The sequence below is a fragment of the Chiloscyllium plagiosum genome, unplaced genomic scaffold (genome assembly GCF_037043375.1).
Source record: "Chiloscyllium plagiosum isolate Xiang-an unplaced genomic scaffold, Cpla_swu_hap1 HiC_scaffold_12, whole genome shotgun sequence".
Taxonomy (NCBI): domain Eukaryota; kingdom Metazoa; phylum Chordata; class Chondrichthyes; order Orectolobiformes; family Hemiscylliidae; genus Chiloscyllium; species Chiloscyllium plagiosum.
In genome coordinates, this window is record NW_028270150.1 from 78,622,033 (window position 1) to 78,638,370 (window position 16,338).

The window sequence follows — 16,338 nt, forward strand, 5'->3', positions numbered from 1 at the left end:
ACATTGCTGAACAATTAGAAAAATAGGCTAAATTTTAAAACCAATCTAAAATGGTGACTACAGAGCCAAAACACGATAACGTATCATATCAATCTATTCTGTCATATATTCTTTAGGTTGAAAAATTATGATCTCAGAAATGCATTGAGTTGAGAGTATTGAAGTTATTTCTAATGTGTGTTTGAATAAGGTGCAGGTAAATTCAAAAATCCTGAAGAAGAGAAAGGCAGACAGGATGAAAAGGGCAAAGGAGAAGAAGAAAAATCATGGGAAGATCAGAGACAAGGAAATGGAGACAAACAGTGCCTGGGAAGACAGGAAGCAAAGGAAGGGGAACAAACAGAACTGGAATTACTAGAATTGGAAAAGGTGAAATGCTTTTTTTTGTATATAAGATGCTTGTAGTTAGCATTTCACATTTTGCCCTTTATTGCATTATACATTGTGTTTGTATTTTACAAGTGTCTTGCTGACACTGGAAAGCATGCCAAAAGCAATATCAGACAAACTACTCTGACCGCTAAGATTCCAAAATTTACTATCACCTCATCAGATAAATAATGACATTGAGACCCAACTCCAAAAATTGAAAAATATGTGAAGTACCCCAATTCACTCTAATCGAACTGAGCAATGCTAGGAGAATTTTCAAAATTCATTTATTAGAAATGATTATTTGTTAGAAGGACAAGTAATGGAATTGGCTTGGAGGCAGTAATTTGGGTATTGAATCAGGGTCCCACTGTGTTAAATGGGGGCCTTGACCATACACTGTGTGGGGAAGTTGGAGGGTGAATAGGCGGTCCTTCAGCTTCACAGAAGCTGTTTAGTAAGGGAGAGAGGGTACCTCCTCTTAAGGTTAGCTCTCTCAACTTTTGTCAGCATTAAGACATCAGCACAAAATGATGGGTCAAATGAACAGTTTCTGGATCCTTCTCTGAATCATTCCAGAATTCAGAGTTATTCTATAAACAGTAGTTAGTAGACATCCTTGAACAGTTTATGTATCTTTTCTCTCTATCTGATTCATAACTCAACCTCTAATCTTCATCCCCCAGCCAAGGTCTGAAATGTGCAGGGAATTAACAAGTGCAAAGTCATATCCAGCTGCTTTTATCAAATTATCCTCATGATGTTTTGTGTTCCAAATATTTTAATATCACTTTGTCGCCACTTTATTCAGCTATAAATTAACACTGTAAACTTTGCTATCAGTGGACATTTCAAAATGCTCATTCCATTTATTCAATACAATTCATCTTTCATCATCTTCAATATCAAAATGTTCCTTATTTCAGAACCAGGGCTTCTCCTTAAACAAGTCTTGTCCCTTTCTTTTTGGTCATTACGATCTTAATGTTTTGAACTTTACACAACTTAAAGGAGGAGAAGCGGAAGATCGAGCCAAACGAAGAAAAATCAAAGGAGCAGAGTTCAGAAGGTGTAGAATTGCCAGCGTCAAATACAGATCCACTTGAAAAATATATGAAGATAATTCAACAGCAGAAAAAAGAAGAATTGCAAGAACAGGTGATTTGATGTTGGCTTTTTAAAGTAGAATATTTTTTTGTGAAGGCAGAGTGGGATAGTGGGGAGAGCACTAAATTTCAAATTTCTGCATAAACAATTCATCTCTTATTCCTTCTCTCAAAGCAGTGTAATGTTTCAACTTAGTGCCATCCTCTTAGCTATTTATGATATCTTTGTGATGACTATTTGAGTATCAATCCAAATAATAGTTTGATCAGTTTTTTAAAAATTTACAACAAAAGACTTTTAAAACATTTTATTGAAATATTTGATTTGGTAACTTCAATTCATTTCTGGTGTAACACAGCATGCCTCTATGCTTAATTCAAGTTAATCTAAATCACAAAACATTTACCTGGATAATACTGCTTCATTTCTGTGGGCAAGTTCAGAATTTGGCATCAATGGATTTTCATTCTTTGTGGGATGCTGCGTTTGTTGGCTGGGCCAACATTTGTTGCTCATCTTTAATTGTAGTTTTATTTGTGAGACAGTCAGTGGTTCAGTGGAAAGCTCAAGGTATGAAACTTACTACATATTTCTCTCGCTGGGTGTTTTCCACTCTTCTATTAGTGTCCTTGAGGAAGTTACAGGTGACCCTGTTGTCATATTGATGCTAAATGGTGTTGAACATTTTAATAAAGTTCCATGCTAAATACAGTTTCAATTCAGAAATATTATTTGACCACTGCTTTTGGATGGTGAGCAAAGTTTGGAGAAATTTGTCCAAGTACACAGAACAACTTTTCACAAAGTTCCCAGTGGTTTCAATTATGAGTTAAAATAATGAATTAAAGCAAATATAAATTATTTCAATTCTGCTTATTTTAACAGTTCTTAGAATGGCTTCTCCCACAGTAACTAAGAAATATCACAAAAAGGACAAGGGTTAGTGTAGAATGTGAAAGCAGGGTTTGGTTGAGTTCATGTTCTTGCTAAATGGAAGATTGCCATGACAACATTGAAGTAACTTAGTATGAAGGTGATTGTGATGTGGATGAGTGTTCCATTAGCAGTTTAGATAGAGACTAAGGTAGACAATGCCACAGATATAGAAGTCTGTAATGCTTTTGGTGGAGAGGCTTTCAAAGGGAAACTGGCAGTGCAATATAGTACTAAATTGCTATTGTTCAAGATTTTCCACTTACTGAATTACTTGATCTGAACACTCCATTACAAGCATTGCCTAGTTCTGCCTGTCTAGCAAGTCACCCCAAATACCAGTTTGCTCCATTTGCTAATGAAGCACTAAGTCTTATAATATTTCAGTGCTATTCTAATCGGTTTCCTCCTTTTCATCTTTCATAAGCTTAACCAAAACTCTTGCTCATCTTTCCTTTACAAGCTGTGCTTATTTGTCACCTTTATTCTCACTGACATATATTGGTTTCCAGACCCTCATTGATCAAACTTTAACTTTTTACTGTTTTAAATCTTATGATCTTGACCTTGCCCTCCCTAATGCTAACTTCCTGATGCCTACAATATACCCATATCTACTCCTTTCTTTTGCTCCATTTGAAGATATACATCTTTGCTTGGCTTCCAACCATTCCTCCCCAAGATAATTTTGTTTTTAATGTACATTTTTGCCTGATTAGAGAGGTACAAAATATCTTTGGCAATTTTTTTGTTGAAGTTAATGTAGAAATGTGAGTTGCTAAGCTTAAGTTTTTTTTATATACTGTGACAGTTTGATAACACTAAAATGAAATAGCTGCCCAATGTTCTTTTCAGAGCTCTAAACGGGAAGTAGAAGAGAGTTCTTTACTCCAAACACTGTCGGATGGGAAAGCTGACAGGTAAGAAAAATATCCCAATTTCATATTTACATGCTTTTTAAAAGATGCAATGGCAAAATAATAATCTATCATATTTACTAGAGCAAAATAAAACTCTGCAATTCATTTTTGCCTAGTCGATTATGCTGAATAAGTTGAGTTCATCTTTGCTTTTCAAAATATTGCTGCCAATGTAGACTGAGTATCATCATTGAATATGCAGCAGCAAGTTGTTGCGCTGCAGATGGATGTTCCATACATTTTTAAAATCTGATGAAATAAATTATTGTAGGGATAACCATGTGCTTATGGAGAAGCAGAGTATGCTGTAAGGTGTTCGAGCCCATGTAGACCTAAAGTCTCTAGGATGTCCAATGGTAATGTCTGTTGTGCTGAATTAACATCTCTGAAGGGTATTAGTCATTCCTTCCAATTGAAAATGACAAATGATTATAGCATTTTGTACGATGACTCCAAAGCTATTTATGTTCAGAGCAATATTTAAAATCTTACTAAGTGTTCAAAATCTGATATTAAATCAAGTTGAGCTGCATGCGAAAACCCAGACAGCATTCGGTCCTTGGGTCAATAAATGCAAACAACAGGGCCCATGCTTAGCAAGGGAGAATGTAACCATTGCTAAATTCCCACTGTTAATGTCCTAAGGACCAGAAACGCACACATTGTGCTGTTAAGACATTAGTAATTTTACTTTGGCTCCCCAGAGCGCGTCCGTTGTTTATAAGACACAAATCAGCAGGATGATGGAATATTCCCCACTTGTCTGGATCAGTGTAGTTCAGTTCCATGTTCCTCCAGGTAGACTGTTTTAATAAAGACTGTGGCTACAGTGAATAATATTAGCTATATGGCTGATCATTGCTTACAGTGATATTTTCATTTTTCAGTTCTGCAGCTTCACATGATGAGGATGATGACAATTTCTGGTGAAATACATCCAATTACAACACAGACCTATCGCAGAATGTATTCCATTGGATTAGTTAATAATTACATATTTATATATGTTCTGCCAAAAGACAATTTTTAAAATGCTTAATTAGTCAGTAAATAGTGTTATTATATTCATACATTTTTATGCAAAAACTCTGTAAAAGAGAAGTTTGAGAAAAACTTAAAAACTTTTGTGAATGATACAAACCTATCCCTTCAAGTCTGAATTTTTCAGTATTAGCAGGCTATATACAATAGGCAATAGCTATCTTTGGAGACTGATGTTTATATGTATACTAATTGCTGTGAGTAAACTTGCTGAGGAAAACAGAAACAGGGAAAGAGGCTAATTAAAAATATGGCACATGTTTAATATGATAAAGAAAATGCACATTTCAGAAATGAGAGGTTGGGAAGAAACCAAAAAAGGCTTTAGAAAACAAAATAAAGAACAATGAAGAGAATAGTGGCTTTTGGCCCCAGGTTGTTGATTGATATCTTTGGCTAAGGTCATGCATCTGCATAGGTATAAAATTTTAACTCAAATGATTTATTAGCCATTTGAAAGGGAATGACAGAAAGATGCTGACTCTTGCAATAGAAAATAGTTTACTTATCAGATTATAAAAGAGAAATTACAGAAGGTGATTCTAAACTATGCAATTTCAGTGCGTAGAAATGTCCTGCTCAAGCAACTAAATGAAACAGGGTAACATTGTTATATTAACAAAACCTAATTTTTAGTTCAAAGCAAACACTTGTCAGATTTACCCACATGCTTTGTTTGCTTAACAGTATGTTCAACTGTCTTGCCTTGGATACAAAGAATTTGACTTGCTGAAATATACAAGAATACTTTAAACATCTTAACACTATTAGAAAGAGCTTTTATTTAATTGTTGATGAATTAGCACATAACTAGTGAAATTGAAAAGTAAATTCCACAGAAAAATCCTGGAAACAAACTTGGTTAATCTTTCTCTTCATAGGTAAGTAAAGTTTATATGCCTAAGTTAATGTTACAGTTTAGTTTGAAAGAATGCTGTATACTAAAAATGATTTAATTACAAAACAACATGAATGAATTTCGCACAACTCTTGTTACTGGAATTTATCACAGGAACTATCCAGGTTAACAATATGTGAAGATATCCACTTTCATTCTAATAATTAAATTGTGTTCGATATGGGAATTTTAGTTTAAATCACAAAAGCAATCTAAGCACTGGCTTTTTCTTATCCTAATTTTAGCAGTATGTTTGGTAAAGGAAGATTGTAAATGCCTAAAATTAGCATTTGTTCACTTTTGAGGAAAAAGAAAGCTGTAGGAATGAGGCCACCTGAACTGTAAAATGAAGTCAACTGGATTTAATCATCTACTTCTGTCTATCAAAACTGAGCTAAAACTAAATAATAAGTGGTGTTCGTTAACTTGCACAACAATAGAAAACTGCATGTTTAAGATATAAAATGATAAATGATTAATGTATTAGGTTATATTTGCTTATTAGAAACACTGAAAATACTAATTTCAGGTTGGGTATTTTTTAAAAAAAAGCAGGCATGATTAAACTATGTAGGGTCTTTAAAATTTGTTCATAATGAAATGATAAAATAAAGGCGGCTGTGGTCCACAGTAAGAAATCAGATGAGAATATATGGAAAAATGAAAGAGATCCATTGCAAAACCACTATATATTTGGGATATATTTACTTGGATTCCAAAAGCTAGCTTCTTTGTGTTTGTACTAGCTCAGTTAGTTTATTTTTGCCTAAACCTCCCCACCTGCCCCCAACTGCTGTTGATCTGTTTTGTAATGCACATTGAAGTTGTACAGCAAATGTAGTCCAGAAATGGAAAAAGGGGCCTAAAGATTAATTCTAAGTACAGTTCATGATGAAAAAAATACTGTTTAAAAACTAAGCACTTTCCTGGAATCTTAGGAACTGAGGAATGATCTGTAATACAGGAATTAATACAAACTGCTCGCTGAAGATGTTCAGTTTGGTACTTGACACTTGCACATTTGCTTGTTAGTGGACGCACATCTGTACTGCACAGCAGTCTATAGATTTGTCACAGCTGCTAGGTTTTCTGTTCAATGGCTCTGTTGGTAAATGTTGGACTGTATTGTTCTTATGTGTAAGAATTCAGTCGTTCTTTTGATCGGGAAGCATGGATATCGTGAAGTTCCTGCTCTTCTTTCGTTTTGAGATCCTGGTATATTTGCATTTTGCATGCGTCCTTCAAGTACGCCCAGTTTGCAGACAAAATCATGAGGAAATGGATCTGGAAGAGAAGGGTGAGGAGGATGGCTAGTGAGCATGTCAAGATGCATAGCATGCTGCTAGTCAGATTACTCCAAGCTGTTAATTAAAACAAGGTTACAATTATGCGTAAAACTAAAACTAAAGATTATATAATTGAGTCGTGCAACAACCTAGCTGTTATTTGGGATCACACAAAGACACTGCTATCAACACACAAAAGTATGGACATGAAAACTAATTCATGAAGCTCTATCTTGAAAAATAGTTTAATAGAGACATGGACAGTTTTCTATGTCGTGAAAACATTTGAAAATCATGAACCAAAGCTAGAAACCAAATCTTATTAAACTAAATTCAGCATTCTGTATTTTTAATGATACTTTCTAGCTATGCATGTAGAACAGTCTAAATCCTAGGGAGCTTACAATGCTATTTTCATGAATGAGAATTCCTGCTATGTTAGGAGAAAGTTTGTCAAAAACCTGTGTAAAACTGACTAAATCCCACCCAAAATGTAAGTACGTAGAAAATCAGCATTTTGAATCATCACAAAATCATAGAACTCCTACTGTGCAGAAGAATGCTGATTGATCATTAGAGTCTACACTGACCCTCTGAAGAGCAGTCCAGCCAGACATAGCCCCCCACTATATCCCATAATCCTGCATTTACCAGAACCAATTCACTTCACCTATACATCCCTGAACACCACAGACAATTTCAGCATAGCCAAGCCACCTAACCTGCACATCTTTGGATCTTTTTCTGTCAGTGAAAATCGATTACAGAAATGATCGAGGAATGTATTTGAATTAACATCAATGACTGCAAGATGAAGTCCAATAGTTGTAATGTTGGTATAGCTTCAGAAAGAATGTCTATGTCTCAGCATCTTAAAATACTCCCAAAGGAAAATTAAACCTCCCTAGGTTTAAAAATAATCATTTTTGGATAGCTAGGAAACCCAAATATTAATTTAATCAGATTGCGATAATATTCCCATTAACTTTCATTTGTAAATGTTAATTAATTCATTCCCATTTCACAGTTGAGGCTAATGTCTAGGCTTTTCCTATCTTTAGATTTTCAAGTCTTTAAGTCCAAATCACTTCTGCAAAAGCTGAAGGAAAGTAGAATTACTTGCTATTCTGGTAATTAATCCATTGCTTGAGCATAAAAACAAATTAGCGGATGACTTCAGGTTGTGAAAGGGAGTGGAGCTTGGACACTTTGCCCAGCATCTAACATGACTGTCAAAAATCTTAACTAAATAGTGGGGTCTACATTCATACAAGTTACTCATTCACCAGAGAACTGTATAAAGTGGAACTGCTGCTAACATTAAATAGACCAAAAAAGTGCCACAAATTTGGAAGACCAAGTGATGAAGAGAGGAAACAACTAGAAGGTGTTGTGTTCCTGCAGAAAAGTACAACTCTTCAGGCGCATCAGAGAACAAAGAAGATCAAAAAGAGAAAAAGGCAGGGGGTTACATGAAAGTGGTCTACAGTAAGGACCAGAGATTTGTGAGACTATTGCTGTAGAAACCCAAGCACATAACATAAATCTAAATTTCTATAGCCAGAATGTTAAGCCGTCAAAAATGCTACATCATTTTTCGGGAGCAGATATTTGGAGTTTCAGCTTAATTGTTCATGAAGCATTTTTTGGTATTCTTGTGAGTCTTTCCAAATGCATATGATGGTTAGAATATCCTTTCACTGTCCAAATAAAAACCCTAACTGTATTATCTGAGAAGCTATCAGACTTGGTTACATGACTAGAAATTGTCCTCTGCTTCGAGTGAATCTGAGAATTGAATGATTGACTGAGGAGTAGAAGAATGTCTTGTATTTAAACTTGAAAATTCAGTTGGTCAACCATGACTTTCAAAGTTAGCTAGAACTGCAAGCTCAAACTTTATCAACTACATTAATCTGCATGGAGTGCGTTCCAACCTAATAAAAGTTAGAATATAACAGCTCTGATTGATGGAAAAATATACAGCTAATACTGACCAAAGATTGACTGATGATGACCACCTTGCCTAGAGCAAAAAACTGATGGGTATTGATAATGCGTCACTCAAAGGAGAAAGAGGATGAAGACTTGGGATTACTGGGTGGGAAAAGTAGATGGTTGACAAAAATTAGCAAACTAAATGGGCTGGCAATCATAATTGCCTGGACTTTTCTTTTAAGTGGTAATATATTTTCCAGCATGAATTACACACAATCAAATTCTCTATTGCTGCTTATATAACTGATTTAGTATGCTGTGCTGCATATTCCTACACTTGAAAATTTATAAATTACGATCATTTGTATTATAAAAAAGGAAAACTAGGCATAAATGTAAGACAGATTTGCTGAAGGTTACTCTGAAGCATCCTGTAAAATTAGGTACTTTGCTAAATATAACTCAAAACCTTACAATTCTGAACTTTTATTACTAGAGGGGCAGATTCAGACAGCCCAGTTTTTCTTATTGCTGAGTATGAATTGTCAATGAGCTAGTTTGCTTAGGATACTGCAATTGGATTTGTGTGGGAAAGCAAAGAAAACAAGCATGCACAATTTTGAATTATGTTGTGTCCATTGTTGACTGATGATTGTGAAGCAGATGTAACAGTTGTAAAAATGATTTTTTGCCTGTTGTTTCCACCTTCCCAACTAAAGGAGAAGGTGTACTGGTAAATCAAATTGGGTTGGGGATAAATAATAATGGAACACATAATTCCTAAAGCATAAAACTTTACTGAAGAATGATGAAAATCACGAAAAGGCAGCGATTTTGTAAAGAAAGCATGTTTATTTTGAGTATATGAAGAAAAAAATGATTGAAAGTCAATAAAGTGTCTATACATACAATTTCAAAATACTGCATTAAGAAAATTAAATAATGCCGAAATGTGGGAATTTTTGTAACAAAAGGTGACTAAAAACAAGCGTAAAGCATGCAGTTTTGAGGTTAACAAATATTATAATGGCACATTTGAAGATTTTTAAAAAATATCTGGCAAAGGCAAGTGTTACACTTAATTAACATAGAAACAATTTACTAACCCTTGGTTGTCAATGCTGTAACTGTAGAGAAAAAATGTTAGTATTTAGGGCAGTCACTCACTCGTACTAAGCCTCAAACTGGTGCATTCCCAGCAACACATGGGAATGGGGAATGGGAGACAATCTATATTCCGTCACTTACACCAAGCAACCTATTTCTCACCATCTCTTGTACTCCAATAAACAAAACATATGCCATGGGTCAGGTGCAAGATCTGGCTATTTAAGAAGTCAATTTCTAAGGACCAAGACTGGTCTGGTTGTATTCAATTGGTCATTTAACAAATTAGTCAGATTATTTTTGATGCATAAGGGTGTCTTAAAAGCAGTTTGATTGTCTCACTGCATTATTTCCCTTTTAAAACTTGTGTTAAATTGTTCTATTATAGAAGATAAAGCTCATCTCCCTGTATTTTTGAAGTCAGTAATCAGTGTGGGTTAGTGTTATATATGTCCACAACATGAGAACGTTTTGAAGAAAATATTCCAGCAAAATGAGAAAATTAGAAAACTAAACTGGGTGCAAAGTATCTATCAATGCATACTACTTAAATAGAAATTTGCTTTTACAAATCATGCATGTTCAAAGCTCCTAAATGTGCCCTTAACTGTTCATGACAATGGAACATAATAGATAAACGATTCCCACAAATCTACTTTGTTTCCAATACCAGCAGCATTTAATTGGACCCACTATTTTTCAACGTGATTTTTGAAAATATCTGGCAAGTGTATTGCATTGGTAAACATGAAATAAAATTTACAAAAATGTTTGTCTTTTAACAACAATTTATTGATTTGTATTTGTAGAGACCCAATTCATTGAGTGACCTATGTGCTTTTATTGAACTAAGCATTCTTGATGAAGACAAATATAGCAGGAGAAGGATATCTGATTTGGCATTTTATTGGGTGTAATTCTTTAATCTGATCAGCCAACTTAATTTGGTTAAAATATACTAGCCACCTGAATTTTCAAAGCTTCCAAACTGTTTACAGTGTAGTTCAGTTAGTCACCTTGTGGCAAATACCAATTGGTTTACAGTTCAGACAAACCTCACAATTTGGCAATACTAGATGTGGATCTGAAAGAATTTTTTCAGATGAAATAGAGTTAAAGCAGACTGGGAAAGCTTTGATATAACAAGATTTGTTCCAATAAATTTCTCTTGCATTTAACACACAGGAAATCAATTTTGGACTTTTTTTGATTTTATCATCATTAGTAGTGAAACTGTTTTCACATGAAACCATTGATGCATTGTTCTGTGTTGAGTCTATCTGGTCATACTGAAACATGCATTCACTTGCAATGGCATGTGTGTGAGCAAATGAATAATTTAGGACCAACCAATCAAATATATAAAGTCTTTTTTAATCAACAGACTTACTTCTGTCCTCAGCAGGTCACATTCCAAGTTAATACAATGCAATCGGCATGAAATAGTGATCCCATATTAGGAAAGAAAAATAGCCAGACCGTACATCCCTATGGCAGTCATGTTAATTCAAATAAGACACTAAAATGAGTGCTGTAAGTGTTGATGCTATATGATGCTTTCTTGTGCTATTTACAAATTATTCTTTTGTAAAATGCAGATTAATAAGTTCTGTTTTAGTCCATGATGCCAGTGGTAGTTCAAGCTACTCAGTGCGGCTCGTAGAGCTCTGTATACTGCTTCTATAGCAACTTAGAATTTTGTGCAGCAGTCTTCTCGACTCTTAAACTTCAAAACAGCAAAGTTATATGTGGTAGCCATCATGTAGATGAGCTGGTAGAAGGAAACAGAATAAAGTGATAAGACAATGCTCACCAACACCGGCACCCCAGACAACACTGCAAATCCACATAAACCCCTGTCAATAAAGTTTGACAACAAAACAAAATCCATTCATTTTGGCAGAAATACCTACAAACAAACAATTTATTGTACCTTTCAGCGAATATAACATTTTAAAATTATATTGTGCAAGCCCCTAGCCCCAAATTGCTTTTACTGTAAAAGCAGTACCAGTTATATTCAACAGACAATGGGAATACAAACACCATGTATTATCAACTTTGATAGGTCATGGTGACAGCATTCAAACACATCTACCAAATTGTTCTTACAGTTGTGAAATCAAGATGGTGTTCCAGAAATAACAATCAACATTTATATTTAAATCCTAAAGTAAATCATTTTCCTAATTAAATTTGGATCAGAAATGCTAGGTTAGCTGCAACTCTAAAATAGCAGATCAAAATTCAAGACCCCAAATTCAAACTGCATTCTACACTCAATCATTCAGAACATGACAGAAAAAGGCACATGTATAAAAGTATCTAGTGGTTCCTTTTCAGAGCACTCAAAAACACCCTCAATGGAGTCGAAAGTAGCAAGAGGGGTACAGGTTGAACAGATCAAGTAAAGTCTGAAAGGATAAAATTAAGCCAAACAATAAAACAGACATTAAAAATACATACCAAAATGCAGTCTGGTGGAAAACTTAAATTGTATTACTTTCATTTCTCTCATCCCCATCTCTAATCCCTCCTCACATCATGATAACAATAAAATCACCAGTCCCGCTCCACAATGTATCCCAATCTGTAGGTTTATCTTTCGGTTACTTGAGCGTCCCTTCGATTTTTGTTATGAAATACTGAAGACTTTTAGCCAAGGGTTTGCCACGAATGTCTTGTTATTACAGTGTCATTTTTCAAAACAGATCCAATAAGGTTCAGACCAAAATTAATTTTATATTGTAATACTTATGCATTTAGTGGTTATCCTTATTTCCATGTGGAAAAATTAAAGACTACTGTAAATTGTACAATTTATCAAACTTTCAAATTCTAATAAAATGAAACAACAGTTCTTCTCTGTGTAGCCTTTCATTTATACAAGTTTTTTATAAGTAGTATTGTTACTTCCCACAACTATTCTTCATGATGTGTACACAGTTAAATCATGGAACTCATCACTGTTTTAATATTAATCTCCAGAATGAATAGGTTATGGCAAATGAAGGCAGGAACAAAAAGCTAAATCTAACAAGGAAGTGCTTTATAGAGTGTTGCATATGTAACAGGTGAAGCAAAAGCACCATGCAGTGCCCCTGGAAAGCAAACCTGTTTGCTACATCATGTGTTCAAACCACCTCATGATTCTTTCACAGCCACCAAAAGCTCTCCTGTTGCTGCAGGCCTTCCCACCAAAAAGCAGACCAGCCAGCCAGAAACAAGTCCAGAAATATCCAGGGAAGCTGTACTTCCAGATTTCCCTGCCAGTACACCTCACACCCCACCTCTCTGCAAATGTATCCATCAAGTCCATGATACAGTACGTTGTATAAATCTGAAAGAGTGACATGTTTTCAAGGGTAAATCACCTCAGGCTTTTCACACTCACTAAGTAAATTCTTGCTATATGACAGATTTCAGGTTCACAACCTTCCCTGAGAGACAAAGATTGTGATCTTATGAAACAGTAACTGAGGGAAGATGGTTGCAAACATGAGAATCGACCCCACTATGCTACACACTCTTGTATGTACACATACATACACCCTCTCACAGACATATACTCCATCACACTCACACAAACACACACTCGTGTATGTGTGTGTGAATGTGAGTGCACAAGTCTATGGGGTAGATTTGCATTTGCAGAATTATATTTACAGGTCCATTCTATTTTCCTCAAAAAGCACACAATTTGCAGGCAGTGAATCCATGTAATATTTTATATAATTTATAAATAGAACCAGTCTTACTCAAGATTGGGATACGGACAGACTCTAACCTCACATCTTTAATGCATTGTCTGAGCTGAGATGTCACTTTTTTTTAATATATAAAACCTTAAGTTATCTTCAGAATGTGACTTAAAGGAAGTTCTGGGATTTACATATTAATGAACCGAAACATGCAACCATTATAAAAGATGAAAGACTTAACAGCAATCTAGGTTTGTTCAATATATCATTTCAGTTGCATGACACTAATATTTTACTATAAATTCTTGGTCTTATGATCCTCTTCTAAAGCTACCTGATGAAGGAGCAGCACTCCAAAAGCTAGTGCTTCCAAATAAACCGGTTGGACTTTAAACTGGTGTCGTCTGATTTTAACTGTTATTTCAGTCATCAGTTTCTCTTCCCTTCCAAATAAAGAAATGGTTCTTTCCTTTAAATAGAACATAGAACAGTACAGCGCAGTACAGTCCCTTCGGCCCACAATGTTGTGCCAAGCATTTATGTTAATTGAAGATCAACCAAACCTACACACCCCTCAATTTACTGCTGTCCATGTGCTTGTCCAACAGTCACTTAAATGTCCCTAATGTCTTTGACTCTACTACCACCACTGACAGTGCATTCCATGCATTCCCAACACTCTTGGCAAAAAGAACATACCTCTGACATCTCCCCTATACCTTCCTCCAATCACCTTAAAATTATGACCCATCGTGACAGTCATTTCTGCCCTGGGGAAAAGTCTCTGGCTACCTACTCTATCTTTGCCTCTCATTACCTTGTACACCTCTATCGAGCTCACCTCTCTTCCTTCTCTCCGGTGTGAAAAGTCCAAGCTCACTCAACCTCTCTGCATAAAGCAAGTCCTCCAATCCAGGCAGCATCCTGGTAAATCTTCTCTGCACCCTCTCTAATGCATCTACATCCTTCCTATAATGAGGTGACCAGAACTGGACACTTTAATCAAGGGTATTCTGCATACACAAACATACAAAGCAGTAGTACAAAGCACTGCATACAAAGCACTGTTGATCCGATTGAAAGCTCAAATCCATTTTTCTGCCTATCCCTCGTAACCTTACACCCTCTTGCTTAACAAGAATCTACCTACCTCTACGTTAAGAATATTTAAGAACTCTTTCCACCAGCTTTTCAGGGAGCGGATTCCAAAGATTCTGAGAGAAGAAAACATTGGCTTAATCTGTTTTTAGTGGGCAATGCCTGATTTTTGAACAGTGCCCTGTAAATCCTTACATCCACAGTTTATCCTAATGAAGAAGTGGGCAGGAGGAGATGGTGTGGTGCAGTGGGAGTTTGGAAAACACTATTACTGAAAGAAAACCTGTGTACACTAAACATTACCTAAAGCAATTTCAGACTAATGGTAAGTTTTCAAGACAAAAAGGATAACGTATAAGAGGCCTAAATTTGGAACAGAATTAGGCAGACTTAAGTGCACTCTGTCTAAATGAATTACACGTTACTCACCAGTGCAATGACAGTAGCACCAGCTCCAGCACAAGCTACGATAAACAGATGATAGGACAAATCAAACTGGAACAAAAAAGAATAAAATTACCACATCTTCAGCTACTTGTTGGGGTCTCACAAACATCTTGGATTTTTCAAAATATTTTATGAATAACATTGAAATAAATAATATCAGTGGCACATTAATCTATGTATACTTTTTCAGCACAATCTCTCACATACAATAAAAATATACATTGCATCCTCCTGTATATTTACCTCAGATGTGTGGCAGATAGTGGTCAAGGTTGAGCCACAGGCTTTTCCAGGTGAGGCATTCCAGGGAATAATACCTGTCAAATTAATTAAAGTAGAAGTAATGTTTCTAGTATAATGTCAATTAAAACCTGATAATGTTCAAATTGCCAAACGAACTCTTCTTGTTTGTGGAAAATGATATATTTTTTAAAAATGCCAAATAGTAATCATTGGCTTGATCTGCCACGTGATTAAACATATAATCTCGGTCTTGCCTTTACTCGACAGATAATAAATTCAGCTGGAGGTATGTGGGCATTTCCACCAACAATTTTTCGGAATAATTTACAAAACACCATTATTCTGAAGCAGGTTGCTCTTTAAGGTACATTCTATAAGGATTTGACATTAGCCAAAGGGTTGTATTGAAAAATCCAAATCAGGATTCTCTTAAAGTTGATGCAAAATACAGAAATTTGAAGAATGGAATTCAGTCATGCAAGATAACTTTGCATTGCTCCATGGTAACAGGGTAAGTAATTGGATAGTTTACCTGATCCAGTTCAAGCATACACTTTCAAATGGTTTGATTTTAGTCTGAAAAGTGGTTTTCTAAAACAATTGTAGGAAACTGTCATTAATATCCTTGTAAATTTCAACGTCGAATAGAAACTTTCAAAATCTCATGAAGGGAATCGAGGAAAGAGGTCTGCTGCCAGCTCATAAATACTCTTACCCAACCCACTGAGGGTCCAGATTAAACAGGTCTTTCTGCTTGACATAGATAAGTTGGAAAGAAGCACAATGCAAGTTTGCACCTGTATGTCACTAGATCTGTTGTTATCCTGATCAAGTATGTGCAGACCTGACCTCCACCTCCCTCTAATTCTTCATGGGTGACAGAAAACACATGTTTAGGCTGCCTTTGTAGTTGTCCACTTCAAGCAGGTACTTCTAGAACCATCCAAATTGCCTCCCTCACTCTGTTGGCACTGCTCTTACTAAATATGCACAATTCCATGGTGCCACCACTGAAGGTTAAAACAAATAGAAGTAAAACAATTGTCACAAAAGCTCTAGAAACGCAGCTCGTATGAAGATGTTCACTGAATCTCCTCACAGAGAGCTGTAATTCAAATTCCCTATATTCCTCATAGTAAGACAAAGTGCCTTTGTAATATTGATGTTACATAAAGTGAAAGAACTTACACTTGTATAACATGTTTCTCACTCTCAGGACATCCCAAAGCATTTCATGCTCAGCAATT

At 35.5% G+C, this 16,338-nt stretch overlaps 2 protein-coding genes across 8 annotated transcripts in view; one reads left to right on the forward strand and one right to left on the reverse strand.

The window, feature by feature from the left end:
* ofd1 (OFD1 centriole and centriolar satellite protein) overlaps positions 1–12,462 on the forward strand; it is a 99,542-nt gene extending 87,080 nt beyond the window's left edge. For 2 of the 4 annotated variants that reach the window (XM_043700576.2, XM_087992967.1), the window contains 4 exons: positions 191–369; positions 1,384–1,530; positions 3,268–3,332; positions 4,220–12,462. In XM_043700576.2, coding sequence (XP_043556511.2) covers positions 191–369; positions 1,384–1,530; positions 3,268–3,332; positions 4,220–4,262 — 434 coding nt within the window. In that variant the 3' untranslated portion in view covers positions 4,263–12,462. The remainder of the gene's footprint in view (positions 1–190; positions 370–1,383; positions 1,531–3,267; positions 3,333–4,219) is intronic. The other 2 variants (XM_043700577.2, XR_015758913.1) reach the window with 2 other exon arrangements.
* gpm6bb (glycoprotein M6Bb) overlaps positions 5,136–16,338 on the reverse strand; it is a 197,792-nt gene continuing 186,589 nt past the window's right edge. For 3 of the 4 annotated variants that reach the window (XM_043700579.2, XM_043700578.2, XM_087992968.1), the window contains exons 5-7: positions 15,092–15,165; positions 14,831–14,896; positions 5,136–6,555 (exon numbers count right to left, since the gene is read on the reverse strand). In XM_043700579.2, coding sequence (XP_043556514.1) covers positions 6,403–6,555; positions 14,831–14,896; positions 15,092–15,165 — 293 coding nt within the window. In that variant the 3' untranslated portion in view covers positions 5,136–6,402. Of the gene's footprint in view, positions 6,556–9,327; positions 11,374–14,830; positions 14,897–15,091; positions 15,166–16,338 lie in introns of those variants that run through there. The other variant, XM_043700580.2, reaches the window with a different exon arrangement.